Source organism: Salarias fasciatus, chromosome 6, assembly GCF_902148845.1.
Source record: "Salarias fasciatus chromosome 6, fSalaFa1.1, whole genome shotgun sequence".
Taxonomy (NCBI): Eukaryota; Metazoa; Chordata; class Actinopteri; order Blenniiformes; family Blenniidae; genus Salarias; species Salarias fasciatus.
This window is the reverse complement of record NC_043750.1, coordinates 37132087-37147309: the sequence shown is the minus strand read 5'-3', so window position 1 is coordinate 37147309 and position 15223 is coordinate 37132087. Positions and strand designations below refer to the sequence as shown.

At 43.8% G+C, this 15223-nt stretch overlaps 1 protein-coding gene across 1 annotated transcript; it reads left to right on the top strand.

Moving 5' to 3' along the window:
* Positions 1-1351: 1351 nt before the first annotated feature.
* LOC115390947 (carboxypeptidase Z-like) lies at positions 1352-10371 on the top strand. Its single transcript, XM_030095005.1, has 13 exons — positions 1352-1534; positions 2040-2069; positions 2297-2348; positions 2425-2747; positions 2814-3029; positions 3248-3483; positions 5706-5867; positions 7090-7248; positions 7320-7455; positions 7538-7677; positions 8201-8300; positions 8924-9069; positions 9619-10371. The coding sequence occupies exons 1-13, from the start codon at positions 1441-1443 to the stop codon at positions 9820-9822; spliced, it is 1998 nt and encodes a 665-aa protein (XP_029950865.1). The 5' UTR covers positions 1352-1440; the 3' UTR covers positions 9823-10371.
* The last annotated feature ends 4852 nt before the right edge of the window (positions 10372-15223 follow it).

Here is a 15223-nt window from a genome sequence, read left to right as displayed (position 1 = left end):
TTGAGAAAAACAGGCGAGATGTCAGATTTCTTGCATCCTGTTTTTAAAAGTATTTTTTCATTTGCTGGTGCATTTTAATTAGCCAACCAACCAAAAATGCAGTACCACTTTAAGGCAGAAAATAGGAATGAATATACCTTTAAAAAGGTGTTAAAGCCTCAGATAGAAGCTACATCAAACTGAGGGTGGAATGTGTGTTTTCGGTCTCAGGACTTTCTGAAAGAAAACCACAGCAACTGTATATGCCATAGAATCACATTTTAGGAAAACAAACGGAGCAAACACTTGGAGGTAAAGGTGGAGAAAGTCTCTCAGACTGTTTAGTTCTTGAACTGGACAGCTGGACCATGTCAGGAGAGCGATGCGTAAACTTCTGTCACTTCTACCATCCACTGCTACTACTACAACAACACACACACACACACACACACACACACACACACACACACACACACACACACACACACACACACACACACACACAGTCCAATGACTCACTTGGCTGCTGCCTCAAAGTGCTTCACACCAGTTAGTCACATCAGGGGCAATTCAGCATTCTGTGCCTTGCTCAAGAACACATGAGGGATCAAACCTGCAACTGGAAGACAACCTGCAACTGACAATTACATACAAAGATGAAGTGTTTTCAAGTGTGTATTCAGTGTATCCCACCAATAGAATGCTGTATTTATTAATGGGATGTTTAAGTTTCAGTGGTCCAAATCTTACTCTTTGTTGTTATTATGAAGTTATAAAATTGTTGTATTCTCCAGATGAAATGTGTGGCTTCTTAGCAATAAATGAGGAATATGAAAGGAATATTTTTTCCTTTATTGAGTTGAAAATCTCATCTGCACTGTAATGTGAGTGACGCTGAGCAACACCAGCACAAAAGGCTTGTGATGTTTCCCAGGAAGAAGGCTGGATGCAGACCAGCATACCTTCTGTGATTTTTACCATGTGTCTGCAGACTTTAATTATTAAATGCCGTTTGTGTCTCAATCATAAGAATAACTACTTTAACGCTGGAATAAGCAGGAGAGAAATAATCATCAAGCAGGTATTTCAGGGGGTGGGACCTCAAATGACATCCTGAGGTGGATCATTTTCAGTTTTTCCAAATAAAAGGGGGGTCCAGACCTCCCTGTGCCCCCCTGATTTCCGCCTGTGCACGCACAGACACGCACGGAGCCGTGCGCTGAAACCTGATCGTCCCAGCCGGGAGCCATAACCCGGAGCTGGGTCAGGGATGCTCCGCGCGCACAAAGGAAGGAGGTTTCCGTGCTGGGGGTGGTAATTATCATCCAGACTGGAGCAGACGGAAGAAGAGCAGCAGCTTCAAACACGCACACATACACACGGACACACACACACACACGCACACACACACATACTCAGTGCCACATCACGCACCGCAGATGTGAAGTTTGTCGCTGCATCATGCGTCCAGGACTCGCGCTGCTGTTTCTGTGCCTCACGCGCGGCTGTCGGTGCGCGCCGCCGCAGAGCTGCCATCCCGGAGACGAGTTTTTAGGTAAGAAGAAAGTCTCTTTCAGCCAAGTTGAGCACGCGCGCAGAGCCAGGTATGGGTGCTTCTTTTGTTGGAAACTAACTCCAGGTAGGACTTTTTAAACGTAGAACTTTTCTGATTGTTTTTCCCCCGCAGGGATTTATCTGCGCAACATCCAGTTTTAAACATAAAGCATGTCTGGCATGTATATAAAAACCTCTAAACAGCCATTAGAGTACCTTACTTATTCATTTAAAGTTTAACATTTTCCACCTTTTACCTGTTTTATACACATTAAAGTAGATTTGGATTCTGCAGAAACATGACATTATTTCAATATGATTGAAGCTTTCAGGGTTAATATTTAGTATTTGTATCTCTATAAGTCTAAAAACAGTGATTAAAGTAAATACAGGCTCAGCATGCCTCTGTTTGTGCCATGCTTTTGAAGATGTCTCCCCCTACTGTCCATTGTGTGAATATTAAAGGAAGATTTTATGTATAAATTCTGTGGTTTTTTTTTCCAAAGGGAGATGCAGCAGGAACGAGCAGGAGAAACGTATGTCTCATTGTTCATTAATAACAAAATGCATGAAATAAAAAGAATTATAGGAATTATACCTGTATATGCTATAGTGTTTTTTTTTCTAGAAATATCTCAACATTTTCCAAACCCAATCATAGGGGTGACGATTTTTCTTTTACAAAATAAAACAACGAATGAATAAACTGTCTCTTCTTTCAGTTTCCTCAAATTTATTTACTTTTTACTTTTCTCCTCAACAGGAACCTGCTCTGAGCTCAACCTGGGATACTGTAATGATCTGGAATATTCAAGGTGGGTTGTTGAGGTTGATGCTAAATCTATATTGCAAAGCTTTAATTTAATTATTCTTCTGTCCATGTGAACCCAGGACCATCTTCCCCAACATCCTGGGCCACCGGACTCGCTCGGACGCCGAGTCGGGGGCAGAGTACCTGCTGCTCAGCGTCATCCACGGCCTGCTGAACGGGGAGTGCTCCCCCGAGATCCGTCTGGTGGGCTGCTCCGTCCTCGCCTCGCCGTGCCAGGACAACAAGATGATCAAGCCGTGCCGCAGCACGTGCGAGGCCCTGAGGAAGGACTGCTCGCACGCCTTCGAGGCCATCGACATGGCCTGGCCCTACTTCCTGGACTGCGACCGTTTCTTCGCCAGTAAAGAGGAGGGCTGCTACGACCCGCTGGCAGGGCTGAAAGGTAAAACCTCGCACTGCAGTCCTCTGCTCCGTCTCTCCTGCCCTGAACCCTCCGTCCCTCCCCCAGCCAGACAGGAGCTGGCCCTGTCCAGTCTGTCGCCCGAGGAGCCCAGCACCATCATCCAGTTCACCTACACCTCCAACGCTCAGATGTACAGCTTGCTGAAGAGGACGGCGGCCAAGTGCTCCAACATCGCCCACGTCTACAGCATCGGGCGCAGCACCGAGGGCCGGGACCTGCTGGTGATCGAGTTCAGCAACAACCCCGGACAGCACGAGCTGCGTGAGTAGACAGCTGGAGTTTCAAATATTCATGAGGAAATCTGCCGTTCAAAGCCTTTTCTCTGCGTTTTGTTGATATATTGCATTATTCTTCCATGACAGCTCATCTGATTCTTCTGCATTCCCCCTGATCAATACTTAATACTCTGTTTATTTGAAGTACAGGCTCCCGAAGGCCTGGTCTTAAAAGCAAGTGAAAACACTTTTGCCTGTTTTCAGTGGAGCCAGAGATCAAGCTGGTGGGCAACATGCACGGCAACGAGGTGCTGGGCCGCCAGCTGCTCATCTACCTGGCCCAGTACCTGTGCTCAGAGTACAACCTGGGAAACCAGAGGATCCAGACCATCGTCAACACCACCCGCATCCACATCCTGGCCTCCATGAACCCCGACGGCTACGAGCTGGCCGCCTCTGAGGTAGAGGATAACAGCGACCCGGAGCTCGCCAACCAGGAAGTAAATATTGTTAACAGAAAGCAAAGACAAACCGCCATTATCCGCTCTCAGTGTCTGTTTCCTGTGCTCGCCTTCATGGACAGAGGTGGAAGAAATGAGTCAAAGCTTTAACCCAATGAAGTGAGATTCAGTTTTTCACTATTTTTAGAATAAAACGAATTTATTCCTATCGTAGTCAGTGTATTGAGTGTATTGAACACTGCAATTACTGTCAGGATATAACTGTACCATCATGATAAAATCTTTTGGGAAATGTAAAACTGAACACTATCTGATTTTTCCTCGAACTCAAATCTCTTAAAAATGTAATTACAGACTGATTACTCACCGGCTTTCTGGAGGCGTTATATATTAATTAACAGTTGCAATGTGAGGATATGTCAAATCTTACGGTTTATATTGAGCACAGCAAAGTGTCTTCTGGAATATGAGATGGTTCTTAAACATCTTTATTGTTTGAGGAGTGTTTGATAAAGTCAAGAATAATGTGAGGCAGTCCAAACAACATGACGATCTGTCAGGCTAAAAAGAGTACTGAAGGCTTCCACCTCTGTCTGTCAGCATTTCTCTCTACCAGACCTCCCACTCCCAGCAACTTTCATTCAAATCAAATGGCTTTAAAAGAAGTAATTAAAACAGATATATTCAATGCAATTCGCATTTTGTGCTTGCTCTCAGCCGCTGGCAGTGGGAAAACTGCACGTCTCCTGCATGGAGGAGGTTTCACTGCGATTCTGTCAGCTCTGTCTTCATCTGTAGGAACAACTTAAAAATTAGACTAGAAGTTCATGTTTAAGCATATTTTTTATTTCAATTTGAGTTTATATGAGCATCGATATATCTAAAAAACATGAACTTTTAAAGATTTCCTAATTTTCTGGACTTGCATCTGTATTTCTTCATGTTGGAGAAAGTGAAACTTCTGTGCTCTCGTATCTGAAGCAGCATTTTAAACCGGGAGCGTCAAACAGAAGATGAAACTCAAGATGAACTGGGCTTGACACCTCTGCTTTCAGTGTTTGTCCTCCTGCTCGCATGTCTCTCTGTTGACGGAGTGTGTGTTTGCGCACATGTGTGTATTGATGTGTGACACGGGACTGACAGAAGCCCGTGTTGTGTATGGAGTCTCACGGTGCAGATCGTTATTGTCCATGTGTGTCACGCCACATTGCAGCCTGCTTTTCTTATTTGATGCTGGAGTGTTAAGATAATGTGATATTTCATATAATGTTGAAGATCAACAACTCAACAGATCTAGAATGCAATATTTAAGTGAACTTGTAATGTTTTTAAAGCTAGAAAAATATACTTATAAAAGAAAATAATGCTCATAATATAATTCCATTAATGTGCATGTGTGTTGCCTTAGTAGTTTATAAGATGATCAGTTGGAATTTTTTGTGATAATCCCACTTTATTTTTGGTAGACAAATATATTAATCACCACTATGTAGTAACAAAGAGGTTCAGCCATCTATTACTTTCTCCTCCTTTAGCTCCTTTTACGAGCTCAATGCTCCATCTAGTGGTGCAAACGTGTCATGCAAAACTAAACAAAAAAAGATTGTATATAATGTCCAGTTTAACAGTATGATCAGTCATTTATTGTCCAATTTGAAAGCAGTCTTATGTGTTGTATTGCATGGATGAAAAGAGACAATAATAGTAATGTGGTAGAATTTACTGCACACTTACATGCATTAATTTCCATAAGTCATTATTTAAACGTTTGGATGAAAACAAATTCAGACTGGCCTGAAGGGAAATTTGCACATGTGAGAATCATTTTTATGAGTTTTGTGGAACATGGTTTAATCTTTTTCCTCTGTTGTATTTCTGGATATTACGGTGCATCTTGTTGGTTGCAGGGTTTGTGAATTGTAGCGTCATGCGAATGGATTTCTGTTCCATCCAGCTCTGAAGGTGGAACTGGCTGTGTGTCGCTTCAGGTCTCAGTGGAATTGATTTAATTTCTGCTCATTTGCTTCTCCCTCCCTCACGACGGATATATGGTCTTGTCTCCATGTTAACAATAGAATTAACAAAAAAATTTCCTCTCTTGAAATCCTGACTAATGTTCATATCATTTACTGTTTTCTTCACGTCATTACTCATCGGACTAATGTTTACATATCATCATAATTATTAATATTATTGTCATTGTTTTGATCTGTGTTTAAAGTTTCCAGTGTGTTTGTTTTCTGTAAATCGCTTCTTTTCAGGGTCATTTATTGAACGGTTGGACCAACGGACGGGCCAACGCCCAGAATATTGATCTGAACCGCAACTTTCCAGACCTCACCTCCATCTTCTACCGGAACCGACGCAGCAGGCACTACCGGATCGACCACATCCCGATCCCAGACTCCTACTGGTTCGGAAAGGTAGGCTCACACACGCTTCATTTCATCCGCAGCTTACATATGGAGACATGCAAAGGGAAGCTTATGGAATAATGAGGAATATATGCTACACAATGCCACAAAGATAGGATTCAAACCTGTTCATCAAAGACAGGCAGACAGAAATATCTAAATCAATATGGATTAAAAGTTTGCAAGTGCAGCTGTGTGCGTTTCATTTGAGATTAAATACAAAGCACAACACTGTTTTATAAGTAGTACAGCACTGTGTGATGAAGGAAAATTAAGCCTTTTATTCAAGTGAAGCATGAAAATGGGAAGGGGATATGAAATCAAGGAAATAGAAATCATAACGCAAAAACGAGAATTGAAATAAGGCAAATTTGTAGGCAGCAAGAGTTACTTCTGAATTCTTAATCCTGGTGTGAAGCATAAGGCCCATGGGCCAAAACCAACTGGCAAGACAATCCAGTCTCACAGAAATTCGAAGTTGTAAGAATTTTAAAGAAAATATTGATTTTAAAATAAGTTTCTGATAAGTAGTGAACTCAACACAACACTGAGACCTGAGCTGAGAGAGTGCTGACGCTGCTAGCTAACTACTTCGCTCAGAGTTAGTTTGTAAAAACATGCATCATGCAACAGCTACAGGAGAAGATTTTGGGACATTTTTCTATATTTTGCACCTGAGGGTATCATTAAAATTGACTTTATGTTGAGGTTGTAGTCAATTTCTGTACTAATTGCTTGATTTTGTTTAAATATTGACATTTTCATGACATATACTCTGCTCCACACCAAAACAACTTTAAAATTACAGGTTGTTGTGGCACTTTTACACCAGTCTGGCACTAGATGGCCAGCACACAAGATGAGATTGGTCTGAATGTGGTCCGTGAAACAACATGTCTTTGCTATATGTCATGCTATTCATATGTAATAAACCTTCTGTTCATTTATCTTTTATTGCCTGAACATTTTTATCAGTCAAATGAACTCAGTTCTTAGTTTTTGCCATCATATCTGAATGTTCTCGTACGTTGATACCAGGGGATTTAAGTGTGGGAAGTATTTCTATAGTATGCATTCTGTGCATGTCATGACTGGCATGATTTTGACATTTTGTTTTGAGTCTCATTCACTTATGATGATGACAAAACAACTGTCACATGTTGAAGCGGGAATGATGTCCCTGTCCATTTGTGTGCAGTAGAAGATGTGCCATCCTGCGTTTGTTCCGCAGGTGGCGCCGGAGACCTATGCGGTGATGAAGTGGATCCGCTCCCTGCCTTTCGTCCAGTCCGCCAGCCTCCACGGAGGAGAGCTCGTCATCTCGTATCCGTTTGACTTCTCCAGACACCCCCAGGAGGAGCGGATGTTCTCTCCCACCCCGGACGAGCTGGTAGGGACGCGGCGGCCGCAGACGTGAGCACAGGTACCCTCGGTACTCACAGATCCTCTCTCAACACGCAGATCTTCAAGCAGCTGGCTCGCACCTACGCGGACGCCCACTCCACCATGTCCAACAACGACACGGACAGATGTGGAGCGTCCTTCTATCGAACGGGGGGCATCATCAACGGAGCCCTGTGGTACAGTTTTGTCGGTGGTGAGTTGGTTTTCCAGCAGAAGAAGAAAAAGTATTTGCATGTTTTCATGCTTCTCAAAGCGATCTGCCGTGTTGTTTGCAGGGATGTCCGATTTTAATTACCTGCACACAAACTGTCTGGAGATCACGGTGGAGCTGGGCTGCGATAAGTTCCCCTCAGAGGCAGAGCTGTACCCCGAATGGAAGAGGAACAAAGAAGCTCTGCTCAGCTTCATGGAGTATGTAAGTGTCTCACAGGGAGAGTGTGCAATGCTTTTTGTTTTTGCTTTTCCAGAACTCTCTTTAATTCTTTTGAAAGCTATAAACTTCCTTAGTGTCGGTACACCAACCTAGTGCAGGATTGAACTTTCTTTCCCTCTGCGCTGCAACACTCATTTATCCACATACATCATCAGTGGAATTTAATTGAATTTAAAGCAGATAAAGATTACAGTGTGTTAATTTAAATGAGTGGAATTAATAGGCTTAATGCCGACAAAATGCAGATTTGAATGTTAATTATGGGATTAAAAGTAGATTTTCAAAGTGTGGCGAGACCCCCCACAGAATTGCAGTTAATTACATTTTTGGAATCATTTTAACCATAATATTATGTGTGTGTTGCACTGATCTTCAATCTTCAAACTAAAATAAAACATAAATGTACCATTGATGAGTTACCTCTACTCCTGAAAGTAGCTGCGCTACGTTATGTAAGTGGTGTATTCTGATCTAAAGGTCGATGATCCTGTGTGTGTTTGAGCAGGTCCACAGAGGAATAAAGGGGGTGGTCACAGATACTGAGGGTAATGGGATAAAAGGAGCATCAGTGTCTGTCCGAGGCGTCAGGAAAGACGTCACCACGGGTAACTACAAACCACTGCCTTCAAGTTTCTACACGATTATAGCAGCTTCATAACTTCTTCTGTTAGATCAGTTATAATTTTACTTTTATTTTGAGAGGAAATACCTTTTATTCATTTATTACTTGCTGGATCGCAAACATTCTCATCCTGTAGCCTGGTTTTCATGTTAAAATCTGGAGAAAAACTCATGAAAACACACGAAAATATGATTAGAATTCATTTTAGATCGACAGTTTCTGCACAGTGTGACAACAATCCAGTAAAAGAAAAGTGTCATTTTTTAGCATGTTTTATAAGTTGTTTATAGTACCCCAAAAGAGTTAAACTGGATAACCTACAGGGGTGCGCTGTTATGAAAATTTTGACTGATATCTAATATTAATGTTGTGGCTATGGGTGATGGCTGATATTTATCGATATGGAGTCCAGCTGAGCCAGCAGAGCATGCCGCTTGTGTTCAAAAAGAAGGAACCGTCTTGGAGCAAAGTGCAAGTGACGTGACAGAGATACAGCCATGGAGAGATTGTAGACCTTCAGAGCTTTAGTGTTCAGTGGTGGATGAGCTGATCACTCCCAGTCCTGAGTCCTTGGTGCTCTTCTTCCTCTCTCCACCTCGCCTTCAGCTGAAGACGGAGACTACTGGCGGTTGCTGAACCCCGGCACTCACATCCTGACGGCGACGGCCAAAGGTTACTCCAGAGTCAGTAAGAGAGTTCATCTGCCTCGCACCATGAACAAGGCCGGACGGGTCGACTTCGTCCTGGAGAAGGTTTGGTTTCTCTTTCGTGATGGAAATATTAACAGAGGAATTCTTCAAAAGCAGCTTTTATGGAAACTGGGCCGTCTCTTCTCGGTGTCTCCAACGCAGGCCGCAGTCTGTGTTCTGGTAGATTCATCAGTCTGGTCAGCTTTCCTCTGCTTTTTTATGCAGTTTGACATTTTTAATCACCTGCCTCCTCCATGATTCCCCAGATCGAATGGCTGTAGTAGTCTGAATGACACCATAAAGGCTATGATGAAATTACAACTGTCTGGCGAGTGGATGACTCAATCGAGCTCCAATATGCCTTGATTTACTTGAGTATCTCTAAATTTAAAGGTGGGGAACAACAGACAGTGTATTCCCAGCTCTTCATTCGGTCTTATTCTTAAGATAGAATCACCTGAGCCAGCAGAGAAAAGAAAAAAAACTAAAGATGATTTAATAAAGACATTGATAAATCATTTTACTGAAAGTCTGATTAACCTGAAAACGACAGGGTTTGTGTTCTATGTCTCATGAGTGTTACTAATTCGTGACTTCTCATCTTCCCTTCAGGTTCCCGTGGAGCCCGATATTGACGACCACCTCTTCCCCTCAGTGGACACGTGGGATCGCTTCGACCCCTACAACCAGTTCGAGCGCTACGCCGAGCCCGACGTCGGCGCCGGAGGGATCGAGCGCCAGGAGAAGCCGTGGTGGTGGAACTACTTCTCCCAGTCTGGAATCTCTCCTCCACAGTGGCTGCTTCGAAGTGTCTAGACAGCATGTTAGCGAAATATTTCCCAGGTGGCCACAGCGGAGGACGTCTGTCAGAGGCATCGATGTAGCAGAAGCTGCGACACTGAAATCATCACACACATTTCTGTGCTTCTTTCAAGGATGTGAATTTGTTTTTCGTTTTTTTTTTTTTAAATTCATCAGCCAACAAATTTAAATCCAGTCTGTGAGCTGGACTTGGAGCAAATCTGATTTGCAGATCCATTTACACGATTCACAGCAGATTAATGAGATGAGGCTGCTTCTGTTGTCCACCTTTTAAAGACGATGCAACAACTTTCATGCACTTTTTGAATAACATGACTTAAGATCCTAATTTCACATTTATGACGGCAGCTTGTGTCTTTCTGCACACTTGTGCAAAAAAAATAAAAAAAAAACCTAACTAAATTGACTTTGTGGCACTATTTTGACACAGTGATGACATTTGATGGGTTATCACATTTTTTCCCTTTCACACTCTGCCATCTGTGAAGAGTAGGTGTTTTTTGCTTTGTTTTTCACAAGCATTCAAAATAAATATTAAAGATTTCTGGCACCTTTTTGTTCAGATATGGTTTCTTCTTTGAGTTCTACCTGTGTTGTTTCCACTGGGAGAGGCTCGCACCTCCAGCAGCTTCGCTTTGAATCACAGAGGGCCAAACACATTTTACTTCAGGGGCCATATATGGGCCAATTTCATCATAAGTGGACGAAACTTGCTAAATTGTGCCAAAAAAAAACAAACTCTGATTCCTCTGTAGTGGTTCAGCATATAAACATGATGACAGTTTTTGATTTTCTACCGAAACAAACTGCAATCTCAAGGCCAATTTTCAAGAAACCTTATGGTGTGAAATACAGTGAAATATTCAAACAACTTCTGTAGCTGTTGCATTATGCATGTTTTTATAAACTCACCCTGACAGCATGGATTTGATTTGAGGCTAATCATCATAGTTTGTCAGTTTCCATGGTAGCATCACTGGTATTTCAGCTCAGGTCTCAGTGTTGTGTGTCTTCACTTCTCTTGTTTAAAAAAATCAATGTTTTCTTTGAAATTATTCTCTTTGCTTGGTGGTTTGAATGTTTGAATAAACAAGGCATTAAAGATGGATGGTGGGATGTTTTGAAAGTTTAAATCAGGCTTGCAGAGTGACAATATTCACTTTTAGAGTCCGGTTGGGGGTCTTTACATGTATAGAACTCTTATGATAGTAATTTTACCATTCAAACAATACCTCATGCTACCATCAAACAACACACTAATGCTCACTTTTATTGAGCCAAGTGTGGCAGAACGAGTGGTGAGATAAACAGAACACAAACCAAAAGACAACGCCACCTGGGGACTTGCACCCCAGGATCTCAAATGTTAAGTAAAATTTAAAAAAAAAAAAAACAAGGACCCGCAGGTTTGAAGGATTCACTGGGACGGGAGACGTGAGTTCAAATTAAAACAAACTTTATTAAATTCCAATATTAAAATTAGCAGACTAACTCAAAATAAATGGGGTTTGAGGCCTGTCAAACAAAACCGAACTGGACAGGGCTGGGGCTTACCACGACAGCGGTAACAGAAAGGGGGAAGGACCCAAAAACACACAGCACCCGTGACACAGCAAACAAAAAGTGAAAAAGGGAACACCACTCGGGAACCGCTGCCGCTCCGGGGCCCCCAGCACCTGTCAAAAGAAAAGAAAATCAACAATTAATGCTAGGGTCAGCAATCTTGGAAAACCAGCATGTAGCACGAATGTAGCGTCTCCCAAGGCTCCGCCCAGCTCCCACCCCATTGGAGGAGCTCCCGTTGGCAGCGAATGCAGTGGACGCGGAAGTGCGGCGCGCGGGAGCACCACTCTATGGCAGGCCATTAGAGACAATAATCGTTTAGGCTTTGCCATCGTGAACGCACCTACTGTTTTCGGGAGGCGCACGTCAAGCCAGGGGTGGGCGATATGGCAAAAATGTCATATCACGATTTTTTTAAATCAATATCACGATCACGATTTTATCACGATTTTTTTTTTTTTATTGAATTTTCTAGACTAATTTGCAACTTTGACCATTTTTTCCCTAATGTTAAACATATAAAACGTATAAAATGTATTTAAACATGTAAAACCCTAAATGAAAAAAAAAAAGAATTTAAGCTAAAGAAACTGGCTTTGATGTAAATAGTTTTTTTTCTAATCAAAATGTGCAATGAACACAAACATAAAGACAAAAACAATTTAACTTTAATATCTATAACCTGAGTGAATAATACAGCTGCTGAGAACAATTTTTTGTTCAGAGATCTAAGCTTTTATCTCCTTTAAAAATGAGGTAAAAGATAATGAACAATAAAGTACACTTTTGTAACACAAAAAACTAAACATATCAAATAGCTTTTTAGCCGTTTTAATGGGATATAGTTTTAATAGTTGCGCTATATGACCACTAGAGGGCTCTGTCTCCATTGAAATACAGCCCCTCATAATCCCATTAAATCAAAGACTTTCCACTAGTTATCAGACAAAAGGGCCGTTTCAGCTGTTAACTTGATGATATGTTCACTAAGTGTCTTTTCACATTTCTGTGATTTGTTGTATATAAAATCCCTCATGCTAGTTTGTGAACTGCTCGCGGTAGCTCGCTAGCTAGCATTAGCATCGGTGTTAGCTTCAGCGTCTCTCTCTCCAGTTTTTCTTGGTGTTTCTATGGCGGCTGATCTCTTGTAGATCCTGTACTGCTGTTGTAAACCAGCTTTGCCTGACACAGCCTCCACCCAGCAGTAGCTCCAGTTAGAGAAGCTGTCGCATCGCGGTCCGCTCGTGGTTAGCTGCCTTCACGTCCGCGAGTCAACTTGAAGGCAGCACTGGCTGTGGCTGTGGTGTTTTGTTTTGTTTTTTAAATCATCGTTAATGTTGCTCCGCATGTATCTATTATGTATGTGGATAACTGCACTAGAGGGAATATTTAGTTCATATTATTTGAAGCTTTCAGGTAACATCATTACTCCAAAAAATATTTATATATTTATATATTGGTGAAAAAATAACGAGGAGAACGTGCCCTATAGACGGTTTAACGATCTTTCTGATTTATGAGATCGTCCTGACTATAATCCTTATCGATCTTACATCGTCATATCGCACAACCCTATGTCAAGCCCCAGACGAGCTACGACGGAGACGTCGCAGCAACGCAGTGGCGGCGACGGGGGAGTATACTGAGGCCTTAACCCGACAAATTTATCAGTTTAATATGTCCAAGTGTCTCCTGGTTGTTGTCCGCACTCCCGAATAACCTCCCCAGAACTCCCCGTTCTCTTGAATCCCTGCTGCCTTCACCAGCTAGCATGCTAACGCTGTAAACAAAGTTCCACCGCTGCTGGATGCTAACAGCAGCTAACATGCTAACGCTATAAACCAGGTTCCACCGCTGCCGGATGCTAACATCTGCTCCGGTCTGGAAGCGGCTCAAGCTGACCGGTCTCTGGACGTACGAGCTGCAGGGCAGCAGGTGAAAACAGGAACCTGGACCTGAACGAGCAGAGACCCGGGTCAGACTCCCATTTAACGCTCTACCGCCAGTCTCTTCTTCACTCTGCTGGGTGCGCTGCTGCGCTGTGTCCAGTGCCCCTGGTGGCTGGGCCTAGGAATTACACGCCATGCCACAGCCTTCAGAACACAGGTACACCTTTTCCACCACACTGGCTCCCGGGCCAAATCGGGGCCTGGGCCACAAGGGTTCCAGTCCCGGGCCTCCTGCACACCGGCTTTGCTTTTCCAACCGCCGGGAGCCGCGGAGGAGGCGGAGCTACGTCACTACGTCACTGCAGAACGTCAGAACGTCATTGTGGACGCAGCTGCTAAGCTAACCACAACAATGGAGGATCCCAGGAAGTGTTTCTGTCTATTTCTGGCAGTGAGCTATCAAATCATCCTACAGCTGTTAGCCACGCCCACCTCGTCTCCCCAGCGAAGGCCTTTGAGAAAGAAGGTAAATATCAGACGTTTTATTGTTCAGTAGTTAACGTGTTAGCATTAGCCTAGCTGCTAACCAGTAGCTAGCGTCAGTCATGTGGTGGTTAAACAGATTCAGTAAATATATGATGATGTCTTATTCTCTCTCTAGATGATCTTCAGGACTGAGCTGCAGATCTCCTGTTGCCTGGTTCCTCCTGGTTCTTCCTGGTTCCTCCTGGTTCCACCTGGTTCCTTATCTGTTATTCCAGCTGATTTTATTCACAACACACCGGAAAAACACCAAAGATAAATAATATTTATACAAAGAGAAGCAGTCCAGTCTGTTCCTGTGGTTCAACTCCCCCTGCTGGCTGCGCCAGGAGCTGCAGGTCCAGATGCTCCATCAGACCGCCGTCAGAACCGCGCTTCGTTCTGCTGGATAAAAGCACAGAAACAAGAACAGCTTTGAATAAATGTTCTCTACATTCACAAGAAAACCAATAAATGCTGTACTGTGCCGTCATGAGCTGGTTCTGGAAACAAATCCTACCGGGTCTGGTCTGGTCTGGTCTGGTCTGGTCTGGTCTGGTCGGGTCGGGTCTGGTCTGGGAGGACGTCGATCCAGACGTCCTGCAGGAGGTCAGCTGTAGCATGGTACCGGTGAACTGCGACCCAACATCTCTATAAACCAGAACCAACAGATGTTTCAGAGCCTGGATCATTTCCAGCTTCATATTCACAGCAGGCTAACAGCTGCTTTATGAATGAAACTCACCAGGATACGGAGTCATTCAGGAGCTGCTTCACCTCCTGGATCCAGACTGGGTCTGCCCCGCCCCCCCCCCAAGGTTCTCCTGAAGCTCTGCTGCAGACCACAGCACCAGGAGGCCCCGGGTCTCCTCCTCAGACCACCGCTTGTTTTTGAAATCCAGTTCTCGGCTGAATTAAACTAAATTAAAAGCTGCTGCAGCTTTCTGACACAAAAAATGGCGACTGCGTGTTTTGCCGAAGGAGACGTAGCCCCGCCCCCCAGGACCAGATGTAGTGGATCCGTGGCCGGGCCCTGATCTGGGGATGATCTGGCCCAGCTCAGAAGTGGTGCCTCAAAAGTCCCGGGTTTTGGGAGCCAGAGCCGGGCCATGGTTGGTGTGAACACAAGAAACCAGTTCAAAGTTGGGACTAGCCCCGATTTGGCCCACGAGCCAGCGTGGTCGAAAAGGGTAAGAGCTCCGACGCCGTTGCTCCGCCCTCCAGTGTGGCTCGCCGCCACTCCGCCACTCGACCCGCCAATCATGGTCTTCTGCTTGGCTCCGCCTCCCCTCGATCCGCCTGGACTCGCCAGTCGTGACCCTGTGGCCTTCAGCTGTCCTGCCACACCCTGAAGTCCACAGCTGGTCAACCAATCAGGTGATTCTGCCTCCGATCCTCAGAGCAACAGAGTTTCAGCCCAG

Coding starts and splice junctions, on each gene's coding strand:
- LOC115390947 (XM_030095005.1), top strand. CDS start 1,441: ATGCGTCCAGGACTCGCGCTGCTGTTTCTGTGCCTCACGCGCGGCTGT. Junction 1,535..2,039: donor TCCCGGAGACGAGTTTTTAG/GTAAGAAGAAAG, acceptor TTTTTTCCAAAG/GGAGATGCAGCAGGAACGAG. Junction 3,030..3,247: donor CCCCGGACAGCACGAGCTGC/GTGAGTAGACAG, acceptor GCCTGTTTTCAG/TGGAGCCAGAGATCAAGCTG.